The 15,707-nt window shown below is 39.6% G+C and overlaps 1 protein-coding gene across 1 annotated transcript in view; it reads right to left on the reverse strand.

Moving 5' to 3' along the window:
* ceacam8l.L (carcinoembryonic antigen-related cell adhesion molecule 8-like L homeolog) overlaps positions 1-15,256 on the reverse strand; it is a 56,597-nt gene extending 41,341 nt beyond the window's left edge. The window contains exon 1 of the mRNA XM_018226311.2: positions 14,833-15,256. Coding sequence (XP_018081800.1) covers positions 14,833-14,887 — 55 coding nt within the window. The 5' untranslated portion in view covers positions 14,888-15,256. The remainder of the gene's footprint in view (positions 1-14,832) is intronic.
* Between the last annotated feature and the right edge of the window lie 451 nt (positions 15,257-15,707).

Raw genomic sequence — 15,707 nt, forward strand, 5'->3', positions numbered from 1 at the left:
ATGCCTTTGGCAGGCAGTTACTTTTCCCCACATTCCCCCCCATTCTCTTAACCATTTAATTGTGTAGCCAGGCCATGGGGATGGACATCAGGTCCTCCATTCTGGTGCACAAACAAGATTTTGAGATGATAGAAGGCTTGTCTTAATAACAGTGTCCACAAAATGGCTCCTACCTACTTGCTATAACTAGGACATCCCAGAATGAAGGAAACAAATTTCAAATAATTTTTACATTGTAATTAAAGTTAATTTTGCTTGACTAATGTGATAAAATAGGATTTGAAATATTTTTTTTGGGTAACGGGTCCCCTTTAAGTCATTAAGATCCCATTACAAAAAGACCCCTTACCTGGAAAACCCCAGGTCCCAAGCTTTATAAGTGTTTTGCTGTAGTGTATCTATGTTGTCTGATGCAGGAGAAAAAAACAGGCCCAAAGGGGCAGGGTCTATAAAAAAATGGAAAGGTTTGGGAGAGGGTTCGGGTATAAAGAGGCATGGATAGGTGGATCAGGGAGGGGCCTAAATGGCCTTGGATTTCTTAGATATTAAAATGTGAGTATTCATTTATCATTAAGTCTATAAGCGTCAGCAGATATGGAGCAAGGGGCAGGGTCACAGGGGTCAGGGTGTAACAGAACATCGGTCCATAACAGGGCAAGACATGTCATGGTCAAAAAAGTTTAAAAATTCAGTTTAGATCTGTGTCTCAAAGAAATGGCTTATGTTGGAAAATGGCTTTGATTTTCATTCACTAGAATCAAATGCAAGCAATAATAAAAGCTTTTATTCTGCAATAATAATCTCAAGTTTTAGAGCAGAAAGGGGAAGAAGGCAATGCAACAATGTGACTCATATGTCACTCAAACACCCACATGCACAACTCCCTACATTTTCCTATATCTCATTTAAAGTGAGGCTCGCAGATGGTGTGACTGTAGAATGTAAGTGACTGTAGAATGTATACTGAACAGGCATGTGATGTGCTATCAGAACCAGCTGGTGAGCTTCTCTCTCTTTTCATCGTCATTTGGTGATGTTTACAAGAAAGTACATGCAAATGCTCTCAACTTCATCTTAAAGTGCCACCTTAGATACCTGCTGCTGATTTCTGCAGGTAGAACTTTCCCAGTGTTGGACTGGGCCTACTAGGTCTCACCAGAGAACCTAACATTCAGGGACTGTTTTTGCAAAATGGAGGGCAAATGTTATAGGCTTTACATGGGCCTATGGCTGAAATAAAACAGGGTTTCTGGGAATAGTTGGGCTGTGACTCACTAGGGTCTGGGCCCACTGCGAAATAATTTGGTAAGCCTGAACTTTCCTAACAGCAGTCTAGATCGTTGGTAAAACACTGGAATAAATAAACAGGAAATCTAGCTAGCCATTCAGTCCTGAAGGAAAATGCCCAAAAAGATTTTCTGACTTTTTCCATTAAAGGGTGTTTCACTTTTAAATTAGCTTTTAGTACGTTTTAGAGTGGCTAATCCTAAAAAACTTTTCAATTGATCTTCGTTGTTTATTTTTTATAGTTTTCTTAATCCATCTTTCAAACAGGGGCCATTAATTCCATGCTCTGTGATGTATTGTTATTGCTACTTTTAATTACTCAACTTTCTATTCAGTCCCTCACTATTCATATTCCATTCTCTTAAGGGCAGAGACACACACAAAGATTCGGGGAGACAAATCGCCTCTTCTAATCTACCTGAAAAGCCTTGCCGCCGGCTAGAATCGTAATCGCCGGCAGGATGGCACTCGGAACGCTTAGTTTTCCAAAAGTCGCCCCAAAGTTTCTTTCTGATGCTACTTCGGCGAACAAAATGGTCCGAGTGCCATCACGCGATTTAGATTCTAGCCGGCAGGAAGGCTTTTCGGGGAGATTAGTTGCCCAAAGGAGAAGCAATTTGTTGCTGGGCAACTAATCTCCTGAAATAGCAGCGTGTGTCACTGCCCTTAAGGAGACATATTTTTGTGCCAGTTCATTATATTCTTTTAAATATAGAAGGAAAGTGCTGAAAAAAATAGTGTTTTTGGTTGATATATTGAAATTTTCTTCAAAAACCCCACTAAGCCCGCTCATCTGTTCAACTTCCCATTGCCTCCTTTCCCAAGCTGTGCAGGGGAGCCCCCGGCACTCACTGCACTGTGGGATAGGAAACGATCAGCAACAAGGCTGACCTGATAGGGAACTGAAACCTGTCTATGGTTGTGTGACTGCAGAACTGTGATTGGCTGTCCCCTTCCTACTGTGCTTCTGGCAGAGACAGTTAGGACATGCCCACCCCTAATTTGAAACAGGGACAGAGACCATAGTGGATATACAAGAAGCACCAATAAAGGGGCCATTTAATAATTTTTAACCCAAAGTAAAACCAGCACAATATAGTATTAATTATTGCCTACAATATTAGGCGGGTTCACTTATCCTATATGTTTCCTTTAATTAAATCAATGCATGATTGATAGGGTAATTTGGACCATAATAACCAGATGGCTAAAACAGCGTACTAAAGAGCTGCTGAATAAAAGGCCAAATAACTTAAAAAACAGAGAAAATCAATTGAAAAGTGTCCCAGAATATCACTCTGTACATCATATAAGTACAAAAAGAGTGAGTAGGTCTCATTACTTACTTGATTTGTGTTTTAAGGGAACATTTACCAAAGTGTAATTCAGGGGCCCTGAAACTGCTCCTACTTTCTCCTGAAACGCCTGACAGTGCCAGTACTTTTACTTTCTTATGATGTCCTACTGAGCGTTTTCAGGCTGAAAATCTTCATGGGCAACTTCACAGGCTTCTCCACCGTCTGCAAAACACTGCCAGATAAAACTCCCTGTGTGTCTCTAGCCTTTGGCAAATATCACATAGAGTTTCAGGCATTTTACACTAAGATTTACTGGAATCTCATACAGATGACAGTAAAAGTGATGTGGTTTCACCCACAGAATGAAAAGTCACAGCAGGCATCATGCCCAACACAATAGGATAAGCTATATGTGTCATCTGCACACTCAGCAGGAATAAAGGAAACGCTGTTCCAATAAAGGATCTTCCCTCTCATATCCAGAGTGTGTAAACTCAGTGTGGCCTTGAGTCAGTTTTTCATTCAGAGACTTAAATTATTCATGCAACCGCTACCGTCACAGGCAGCCTGCGTAATCCCAGCTGTCAATTCTCCACAAATCACAGGATCCATGTACTAGTTAATATGGTACTGGCATACTTACAAATATTATAGGGTTCATCTTGTCTAAAATTGATCCAAGGACAAAGGACAGAGCAGTCAGGTAAAAAGCTGGGTGCTAGTTGGGTGTCAAGGGAAAGCAGATGCTCACAAAAGTTGTATAAAGTTGAACCAAGATGGCCCCCTTATAATACCTCAATGAAGTCATCATACATTGTTGCATCATGACATTATGCATTGCATCAAACATGTTAGGGACAGCAACACACCTCTACATCAGGTATTTGTTTTCATGTAGTCAACCATCTGTCTATTTTCCTGCTGAGTTCCTGGGTGTAACTATGTCTTAATGAATTCCTGGTTTTAGCTCTGTTTCCTGAAATAATGTTTTATGACACATATCCCTTCTGCTTGCTGACCTTTGCTTGCTATCAGATGATCCTTTCTGCTGCCAGTACTTAACCTTTAGTCTGGTCCTGACTACTCTGCTCTCCAATTCAGACATAGACCTGCCTGATGATTCTACTGCTCCTTCCTTGTCTACAACTTCTGCTTCTAGAAAGTCCATCTACCCCTGACCATGAAACAAAGCCATCTCAAAATGAATCCATGTAAGAGGTTTATAACATGATGTTAAATACGTTTAAGTGCATCTGTATATCGTACCTCTTATTAAAGGACAAGGAACCCCAAAGCATTAGTACCAATTGCGGCAGAAGAGGCTTTTGCAGTCCAACTATAGCCCCTTCTAAAATGTTCCATACTAAGAGCTTTTCTAGTTGGGTCCTAATACCTTGGATTTGCCCTCTGTTACATTTGATCACATGTAATTTCCATGCAGGTAATGTTTTCTTTCACTTCTAATCTGTCAATCATAATTCTATTCATTGTTTTTTACACAGATCAGTATTCGTAATACAGGTATGGATCAGGGTCTAGGGTTTTCTGGATAATGGGTCTTTCCATAATTTGGATCATCACACCTTAATTCTACTAGAAAATCACAAACATTAAAAAAAACCCAATAGGCTGGTTTTGCAATAAGGATGAATTATATCTCATTTTGCTTATTACATTAAATATTTAAATATTTTTTAAAAGTTTGGACTATTTCAATAAAATTCCATAATTCTGAGATTTCTGTACAGGTTTTTCGGATAATGGATCCCATACCTGTATTTATATGGACAACTTTACATCGAGGCGAGTGGAAAAGAATTAAGGTAAAGCCAAGGTGGTGCCAGCGTTCACAGGAACAATGGAAGGAGACAGCAAGCAGGAAAGGATAGAACTAAGAGCCTTCCATCAGAAGCAGGGAAAGCTTTTGACTGCATATTACCAAGGCTTTTGAGGCATAAATCAAAGCCAGGGAACTGATTACAGAGAATTATCATGCTTTTATGGAGGATTGCTTGCGTCACGCTAATCTGATTACTTTTCATATAGGGAGAAAAATGGGAAACGGGATCAGGATAAGACCAGTTATATAATATATATTTTCACTCTGCTCGTGATTCTGTACCAAATAATATATTGGGCGTACAATTTAGGCTCTAGGTTCATACAAAAAGCAGAGAGATAAAATAAAATGTTTCAACTGGGCCAAAGCTGGTGCACCACAGGGATAAGTATTTGACCCCATTCTTTTCAGTGTTGCTGATATCAGCCGGATCCAACACAATACTGTTTTTATGAGAGGGTGATACAGAGGAAAAAGTTTAATGTTGTTTCTTCCTCAATCATTTAGTTTAGTAAGTGTTATTCGCCAATGCACTACAGAAAAGGGATTTAACAGAATTATTAAAGAGAAAAGAGAAGATAATCTAAGATAACACAATGAGCAGACGTATAGTACGGGAGCAAGATGGCCAAGCTGGGTTATTTACATAGGGATAATGAGGAGATGGGGAATTGGATAGGCTGTGGGCTGTTTTATTTAGAAAGGGCATATGAAGCCAAATCACTAGTGACTGATCCAGGGAGCAATTATCCTTTGCACATAATATAGCAGATATAAATCCTTTACATTGCTACAGAACTGAAATGATATTAGTAACTTCCACCGGGGCAGGGCTGATATGAATGATGAACAATATCTGTAAAGCTCTGTATAATATGTTGGCACTACATACGTAATAGATAATATCTATTTATTTTCCCCCAAAACAGGTTAGTATAGGTATGGGACCTGTTATCCAGAATGTTCGGGACCTGGGGTTTTCCGGATAACAGATCTTTCTGTAATTTGGGTCTTCATGCCTTAAGTCTACTGGAAATGTATTTAAACATGAAATAAACCCAATAGGCTGGTTTTGCTTTCAATAAGGATTAATTATTTCTTAGTTGGGATCAAGTACAAGCTACTGTTTTATTATTACAGAGAAAAAGGAAATCATTTTAAAAAATTTGGATTATTTGGATAAAATGGAGTCTATGGGAGACTCCGTAATTCGGAGCTTTCTGGATATCGGGTTTCCGGATAAGGGATCCTATACCTGTATGAGAGCACAGAGTTGGGGGGGGGGGTGATTTGCATACCTAGCGAATACAGCCACATTGTTTTCCCAAAAACTTGCAATAGCTGAGCGCTGCCATATTATTTCCTTATGTGAAGTCATAGCTTTAAACTGTGCAGATTTATATGTAATACACAAGAGCATGAATATTGTGAAAAATGTATCCTTTGTGATGGTGCTTTGTGATGTCATTTGTATCACATATATGCACAGAATATTTCTTCATGAGAAGGAATTTATTTTAATTGATAAGAAAGTTTATATAATTCTTCAGTAGAAACTGCCAATCGCTTACTTCACAGAGATGTGCCTGGAAATGACAAAAGAAACACCATCCCTACTGGAAATAAACAGACTGGCCCTAAAACCCACCTATTTAAAAAATCTCATTACATGTGCCCTAAATTATAAGAAGCCAACATTTAATAATCACTAATTCTTTCAACAACCTTAAAGAGGTAATTCACCTTTAAATTAAGTTTTAGGAGGTTATTTACTAAACTCCGAATGCAAAAATCCAGAAAATTTGTGATTTTTTTTTAATAAAATCTTACTTTTAAAAAAATCACAAATTATTTGGAATTTATTAAACCCTGACGATGGAAAAATTAGAATCGGAAAATCTGACATCTCAGACCTGTCGAGGTTGCATATAAGTCAATGGGAGAAGTCCCAATGATTATTTGATATGCACTAGGTTTCGTGCAATACCTCGAAGTTTTCAGGCAAAAAAGCATAAGAAATCCGAAAAAAAATATGTGAAAATCTGTTTTTTTTTCCCCAAAGAAAATGTTCAGGAAAGTGTAATTATAAATAAGCGTAAAAAGAAACCCGAGCGGATTTGATCGGAGTTCGTAGCAGCAAATATTGAGATAAAATCTGACTTTGATTAATAACCCCCTTAGTATGATGTAGAGAGTGATATTCCGAGACAATCTGCAATTGTCTTTAATTTTATATTATTTGTGGTTAGTGGGTTATTTATCTTTTTATTCAGCAGTTCTCCAGTTTGCAATTTCAGCAATCTGGTTGCCAGGGTCAAAGTTATCCTAGCAACCATGCATTGACTTGAATATAAGACTGGAATATAAATAGGAGAGGCCTGAAGAGAAAGATAAGTAATACAAAGTAATGATAACAATACATTTGTAACCTTATAGAGCATTTGTTTTGTAGATGGGGTCAGTGACTCCCATCTGAAAGTTGGAAATAGTCACAAGAAGAAGGCAAATCATTTAAAAACTATGAAAAAAGGAAAAAATGAAGACCAACCGAAAAGTTTCTTAGAACTGGTCATTCTAAAACATACTAACAGTTAACTTAAAGGTGAACCACTCCTTTAAGAGTCAGTTTTCCTGCATCTTCTTAAATTGTTGGTTATTGAGAACAGGAACCTCACATCCTACTGGTTTATTATAAAACTGATGTTTGGTAATGTATCACAATATTCTCGTTTGTTACAAAACTAGTGGTAATTGGTAAATGGTTGCCTCTGCACTCAATGGCACCTTCCACTGATATACTATATAGCTATAAAGTACCATCCACTTATATACAGTATTCAGATGATATACAGTATAGACCTATGGGAACTACCGCTGATATACAATATTGATATACAGTAGCATCCAGTGATATACAGTACAAGTATCAGACCTGTTATCCAGAATGCTTGGACCTGGGGGTTTCTCGATAAATCTGTAATTTGAATTTCCATATTTTAAAGGACCACCAAAAAATTAAAGTGTTTTAAAGGAATTAAAACATTGTGTACTGTTGCCCTGCACTGGTAAAATGTGAGTATTTGCTTCAGAAACACAACTGTAGCTTATATAAAAACAAGCTGCTGTGTAGCCATGGAGGCAGCCATTCAAGCACAGGATACACAGTAGATAATGGATAAGTTCTGAAGAATCTCATTGTATAATATAGCGCTTCTCTGTTATCTGCTGCATATCCTGTGCCTTTCTCCCTTTTCAGCTTTTGATGGATGCCCGCATGGCTACAAAGCAGCTTGTTTATATAAACTATAGTTGTGTTTCTGAAGCAAATACACCTGTCTTACCAGGGCAATCATATTTTTGATGTTAAATTCTGCATCTAAACATTAAACAAACCCAATAGGATTGTTTCCCCACCAGTAAGGATTACTTATAATACACAAAAGCCATGAATATCTTGTAAATGATATCCTTATAAACGGTGAGTTCTGATGTCATCAGTTATAAACGGTGAGTTCTGATGTCATTTCTGTCACATGACTCACTGAAATTTGTGTATTATAATAAATAAAGTACCCCCAGTTGCAAATTATGAGGATATTAGAAGTTACCTCGGAGTTCCATGACCTGTATAAAAACACTCGGCCTTCGGCCTCGTGTTTTTATATGGTCATGAAACTCCTCGGTAACTTATAATATCCTTATAATTTACAAGAGGGGGTACTTTATTCACTATATATCTTAGCTGGGCTCAAATACAAAGTACTGTTTTGTTATTACAGACAAAAAGAAACTATGTTTTCAAATTTTGAATTATTTGGTTAAAATTGAGTTTATGTGAGACTACCTTTCTATGGAGTTTACTGGATTTGGGATTTCTGGATAACGGATCCCACACCTGTATAGATATACAGTATGATCCAGTGATATACAGTATAGATCTATAATAACGTCCACTAATATAAAGGATAGACATACACTACGATCCACTGATATACAGTAGATCTACAAGAACTTATAGATCTACATACATGCAATACTGAGATTAGAACCTCTCTCCTCCACAATCCTTATTACACAGGTTCCTCAGACTCATCATAATTTCCATAATTCTCCCTTGGTTATGAATGTTCTGTAATCAGGAAGCAGAGTTTTGCTTTAAAGGAAACAAGTGAGATACCAGCCAAGAGAACAGCTTTAGACTGGTGCCATGCCAAGTATCCACCCATTCCATATAATATTCATTAACATAGCTTAAATGCACTGTACTCTGCCCAGGATGATACAGAATTAAAAATACATGATGATGTGACTTTTCCAATTAAGCAGCATTAATATGCACAGAAGATTGGACTCCTGGGATCTGAGGTTTTCAAGGGAACTTGGAAGCTTGCACTGATAGAAATGTATTTCTAATAAAGGTCTTCTCTATAGCGACTGATACTGAGATCCATACCAGGATTTGACGTTGGTGTTAAAACATGTGTTAAAAAAATGAAAGTTAGAGATCCTCCTGATAAGTCCAATCACTTAAGTCAACATGTTTCTGTTGCAAGTTGTATTTTAAGCTACATATGATGAAATTTGCATCTCGGTTTTTTTTCTAGCAATGATTGAGAAAGAAGGATCACTCTTTTGTAATCAGACTCTCTTACTTGTTTTTATACTGATCCTATTGCAGTCACATGTATGTCAAGAGGGCAGGGCTGTCAGCAGAAATCATGGGGCCCCAGGCTAATTAGTTAGCCCTGGCAAAGTGAATGGGGCCCCAATGTGGCTTATGTTCCTCTCAGACCACCACCATTACAACAAAACACACCCACAATCCACCAGCACATTCCTTCTGCAAACTAAACCCCTGAATAAAGCTGAATCAGACTGTTGCGCTTATTCTGGCCTCCCATTGCCAAGATGCCTCCTACCTGTACCTCCCCCACCAAAAGAAACCCTAAAGGTGGCCATACACGGGCAGATAAAGCTGCTGTCCTTTAGACCAATCCGGCAATTTATCTACCCATGTATGAGGGCTTCTGACGGGTCTTCCCGATCGATATCTGGTCACGATATTGATCGGCATGGTTTAATTTTTCCGCCGACCGACCCGTCGGAGCCCATTGTTCCTCCTTGTAATCCGATCTCTAAGGCCTAGGGCCCAATGTTCAGATTACCCCAATATAGCCCTGCCGTTGGTTGGTATATCGGGAAAAAATTTGCTCGTTTGGCGATGTCGCCAGAAGGGCGGATCTCTTCATGTATGGTCAGCTTAAGAGAGGGCAACCAATCAGAAAATTATAATATTCCTAAGGTTAAACCAGACTGTATCTGGTCAAAACTCTAGAACCTTCACATTGCTAAACTAACGTTCATGTAATCACAACCACTGACCTTTTACTAATCTACGCCACAATGTAATCGTAATTAAAACAAATGAATCATTAAGTTACAACAATGCCCCAAGCTGATATATGAAGTACAGTATGTTTAAAGGGGAGGTTCACCTTTTACTTTGCATGATTTATGCTTCTATTCAGGCCCTCTCCTATTCATATTCCAGGCTCTTATTCAAATCAGTGCATGGTTGCTAGGGTAATTTGGATGCTAGCAACCATATTGCGGAAATTGCGAATGAGAGCTGCTGAATAAAAAGCGAAATAACTCGAAAACTACAAATAATAAAAAACAATTGCAAATTGTCTCACAATATCACACTCTACATCTTAAGGTCCCCATAGACGCGACGATTCTTCTTGCCGAACGACCGATTTTAGGGAAGCCCGACCAATGCTTCGAAATTATCGTGCGGTTAGTGGTATTCGAACGATCGTACATCTTACGATTTTTCGTCCGACATCTGTCGGGAAATTGATCGGCCAGGTCAAAAAATCTTTGTCGGCCCCAGTGCAATCTCTCTATGTTTGCAGGGCCAAGCAGGCAGCTCCCCTTTGTTTTCCTGGTAAATTGGTCTTTTTAGTTGATGGTAGATTCGTACGATCGTTCTGAGAAGATCGTGGTCTCACGATCAGGATCTGATCTTTTAAAAATCTCAACATCTATGGCCAGCTTTACTACCAGATAATTTAAAGATGAACAAGCCCTTTAAGCAGTTTATGGCAGCAATCTTTTGCAAGGTTTATACAAGGAGGAGAGATAACAATGATAACGTTATTTCATACTAAAAGTTGATCAACATGGTAACATAGTAAATTTGGTTGAAAAAAGACACACGTCCATCAAGTTCAACCTTTTTGCTTTTTTTTTAACCTGCCTATCTGCCAGTTGATCTCCATTTAAAGGAGAACAACCTCTTTAAACAGTCAAAGCTGAAATATAGTAGTCTCCAAAACTCGAAATTAGCAATATCATCAAAACCACAAGTCTATGTTTTGCCTCCTGTGATCCTGTATAATACACCTACATTTTGAAGGGGGTCCTTTCAGTTTTCTATACCACATTGTAGCCAATCAGAGCATTGCAAAGCTCACAAACCCAATTGGCAGCATCAATAAAAAAGGCAATAAGATAATTAAAAGGAAACATACATAGACGTATTAGTTGTATGTGTGATACTTTACATTTATTAAATGCTTCATGACTTTAATTGTAAATGTTTTTGGCATTACAACGTAACCCTTGGGGACTGTATATTAGCCCACTGCTTGAGTTAGTCCTTTATTAAAGTGACACAGAAGTTTGCAGGCTTCCGGATAAATCTCAATAAATCTGAAGCTTTGGAACTTGGAGGCCTCGGGGTTACAACTACTAGGAACGCTAAGTTCCCCTTTAAGAGGGCACGTTCTTACATAACGTACCTGGGTATTAAATTGGCGAAAAACCATGCCGACATTTACTCACTCAATATTAGATATACTATTGACAACATTCAACAAGATCTACACAAATGGGACTCACTAAATCTGACCTTTTTGGGGAGAATTCATCTAATCAAAATGATCCTGTTTCCTAAATTGCTTTATCACTTACAAATGTTACCGTACAGTATAAAACCTTCCGACTATAACAGATTACTTAAAATGTTTCGTTCCTTTATTTGGAGACGGAAACGTCCGAGAATAAGCCTCTTCAAATTACAGCAGACCAAAAGCTTGGGTGGGGTTAACTTTCCAAATATTCGGGAATACAATGAGGCGGCACTATTGCGCTATGTTGGGGACTGGATATATCATAGAAATCTATATGCCTCAACGGAACTAGATCAACTTTTAACAGGAGGCTTATCTCTTAATTCCCTCCTACATTCTCCATTAAAGGATATTCCACAAGACATGCGAGAACACCCCTTGTTTATAGATACTTATAAGGCATGGAACTCGGTTCGACGTAGATTCAAATTGACACCCGGTTATTCCATTTATCTGTCCTGGCTTGATAATCCGGCATTTCCGATGGGGAACCATAACAAAACCCTAATGGAATGGCATGCCCAAAATTTGAAAATTGTCAAGGATATAGTCGATGACACCTTCACAGTGTTGCCTAAAGACAAGTTTCTTCAGACATACCCGTTTCTGGCCGATGATCCTATGCTGATGATTCAAATTGTTCACTATGCCACGACGGTGATGCGACATCTTTCCATGACAGATAAAGATAACCCATTAAACCTATTGTGGCCTAGATCTCATACAGTTAGAAATGTCTCTCAAATTTATCGCTTCCTTAGGACCCCATTATCTACTGAAACACCAGACACGTTCTTACTCAGATGGACTTCTGTACTCCCACATACTGAGGCCTCTCAAATACTTCAATATCACAAAAAAAAGCAATGCAAGCTATCTCGGTTAGTAAATATCAAGAAATGGCCCTGCAGATATTGCATGGCTCTTACCTTACTCCACTTCGACGGCATCATATAGGTACTTTAAACTCGGATAACTGTTTGAGATGTCATCAACCCCAAGCTGATCTTATGCATTGTCTTTGGCTATGTCCCAATATTCAACAATTATGGGGGGATGTTCAGATATACTGGAAATCTCTTACTCAGCTAACAAATAATTTTACTCCAACCTGGGCGATTTTTGGGGTACCCCCCCCACAATTGAAACTTTCACGATCTGAAAGGCAGCTGGCGGAAAGGCTAATGGCTGCAACTCGGAAAACTATTCTACACCATTGGCTTTCCCCGTCGACACCCCCACTATCTCTGGTTAAACAAAAACTTCATTACATCTTCCACATGGACTGGCTAGAATCCACTACGGACAAAGAACGATACACTGACAAATTCTTTTCGGTATGGATGAGTTACATTCAATCACTCCCTACTCAAACCAAACACTTGACTATATATACATTTAGATATACTACATGGTATGACACGGAACTATTACTTAATAATGCTATTGTTCGTGAAACCGACCAATATATCCAAACTGCCTTACGATCACAGGACCAACGTCCATGAACACCCCCCGGGAGTCACCGAACTAACCAGATGATAAGGATCTGCTCCACTAGTTGTTTGCATTAAGTCAAGTGTGTGAGATATAACGTTGTATCATAACATGTTTACCTTTCCTCACAATTGCCCGTTATAGGGTAATCTATCTTTCAAATGTTGTGTGTGTGTATTCCTATTATGCTGCCACTGGACTCTGTCCTCCAATCTCTTTTATATTTCCGAATTCCTTTGTATTTTCTTTTCTTTGTTTGTTATAAAATTTCAATAAAAACATTTATTAAAAAAAAAAAAAAAAAAAAAAAAGTGACACAGAAGGAATGGGATCAGGGATGCCAAGGCGGAAATTACCAACCAAGGGAGGTAGGGATGTGGTGAGATGAAAAGAAGAAAGATAATTATCCCCCTTGGCAGTGCCAAGTATGCTCCAGTACCTAAAGGGAACGTATGGAGGGACAGCCGGCTGGTAGAATACAGCGATATACAATATATACAGGGATAACAAGCTTGTGAATGCAAAGAAATTATAATAAGTGTTTATTTTTTCATCCATTCTTATGAAGAAGAGAGGTTGCCCAAGTGTCAACAAGAATATAAATATATCAATTGAACTATAATGAACTAATACCTGTACAACATTTGAGTTGTTTTGTAGACTTGTTGAATCCAAACCGATATAAGGATTCTAATATCTTAACATAATGTACAGCGATGTGACACCGCCCCTACGTACAGTTCCATCTCGCCATCCCACGTACAGTTTTCTCATTAGCAACAAGTACTGTTCCCTCTCAGCATTCTCCAGTACAGTTCTGTCTCATTAGCAACAAGTAACAGTTCCAATACACAATGTTTGTGTACATTTCTATTTTGCCCTTTGCTTTGTACAAGTCTATCCCATTAGCCTCAAGCACTGTTTCACCTCACTATTACAATATATCTGTTTTATCTTATTAGCCCCGTGTACAGTTCCACATCACCATTGCCATGAATTGATCCCATACCTGCACATAGTAAAGGTATGGGATCCACTATCAAGAATAGGGATGCACCGAATCCACTTTTTTGGATGTCGCCGTACCCCCGAATCCTTCACGAAAGATTCGGCCGAATACCGAACCGAATTCGAACCTTTATTTGCATATGCAAATTAGGGGTGGGAAGGGGAAAACATTTTTTACTTCCCTGTTTTCTGCCAAAAAGTCACGCAATTTACCTCCCACCCCCTAATTTGCATATGCAAATTAGGATCGGATTCAGTTTGAATCCGAATCCTGCTGAAAAAGCCCGAATCCTGGCCGAATCCCGAACCGAATCCTGGATTCGGTGCATCCCTAATCCAGAAAGCTCCAAATCACGGGAAGGCCGTCTCCCATAGACTTCATTGTATCCAAATAATCCAAATTTTTAAAAAATGATTTCCCTTTTCTCTGTAAAAATAAAACAGTAAATTGTACCTGATCCAAACTGTGGTATAATTAATCCTTACTGGAGGCAAAAGATGCCTATTGGGTTTAGCGTTTACAGGATTTTTGTTTAGTAGACTTAAGGATTAAAGATCCAATTTACAGAAAGATCTGTTATATAAAAACCCCAGGTCCCGAGCATTCTGGATAACAGACCCCAAAGCTCACTATTGGCATGCACAACTCTATCCCACTAGCCCCACAAGTATATTTTCTCATCTCACCACTCCCATGGACAGTACCATTCTGAGCCCCCCCCCCCCATATATAATTCATACTGTTCCCTCATACACAATCAGAGCACCTGTATAAGAGGCCAATACATGAGACCACCCCACACAAGATACAACACACCCTTATACACAGAGCCATGGCATTTGCAGATCTCCCAGATCACCAGCTCTACAGCCCAAATGTTCATGTAAATCAGCAACACTGGATAAACCTGAGCGGAGGGACAAAGCTGTCACCGTGTGGGAACCCCAACCCCAGCAGCACCCCTAAAGCAATGAGTGCGCTTACCTGCCAGTGTCCAGCAGCAGTGAAAAAGGAGGCGCCGGCAGCAGCAGCCACACATCTTGCCCTCAGATCAATAGAAATGTCCGGCTGCAGGAAGATCCTTGTGCGCCTCTAATTCAGCCCGACACAGATCTAATGTGACACCCCAGTATAGCAACACTGCCCCTCACCACTGATCTGTTCTCCTTTAGCGGCGCTTTCTCTCTCTCTCTCTCTCGCTCCCTCCCCTCTCATAGTCACGTGTCCCGGTGACTGCCGCTGGGGCTGCCCCTTGTCTAATTTCCGACTGGAAGGAAATATCCCTCTCCGATCCTATCGATGTGTGTTCTGTTATACCCTCCTCTGTGCCCCTGAGCCCGGACTAGAGATTAGCAGGAATACCGGTCTCCCCTAATTCCGCCCAATGTGCCCCCCACCCCAGCTCAACGCACGGCCCTCCCACTCCCAGACAATTCCCTGGAACAATCAGTTTGTGCTTCTGTCTATTGACATCAGGTTGTACATTATGTACATACAGTGTGTGACCTACAGCCCATGGGATACAGTGTAGTACAGTGTGTGAGAGACAGTGTGTGTGAGAGACAGTGAGCAGTAGAGGGAGTGTGGGCTGTTCAGGGCCCCCTGCTGTGTAAATCACTCCCCTCCCTCTCATGGCAGCTCCCTATTATCTCTATGTAGATGACAACAGGTCTGGACTGAGAATCAAAACAGGCCTTGGCACGTCAGGCAAAGAGAGACCCAAACAGCCCCTACCAGCTACGGTTGACATAATAAAATACCAGCCTTCCTATAATCTTGCAGTTTTTTCCTATTAATAACATTGGCATCAATCATCATTTTTACAGGCCAGGCCGGATGGCAACCCTACTACCAGCCCA

The sequence above is a fragment of the Xenopus laevis genome, chromosome 7L (assembly GCF_017654675.1).
Source record: "Xenopus laevis strain J_2021 chromosome 7L, Xenopus_laevis_v10.1, whole genome shotgun sequence".
In the NCBI taxonomy this organism is placed as follows: Eukaryota; Metazoa; Chordata; class Amphibia; order Anura; family Pipidae; genus Xenopus; species Xenopus laevis.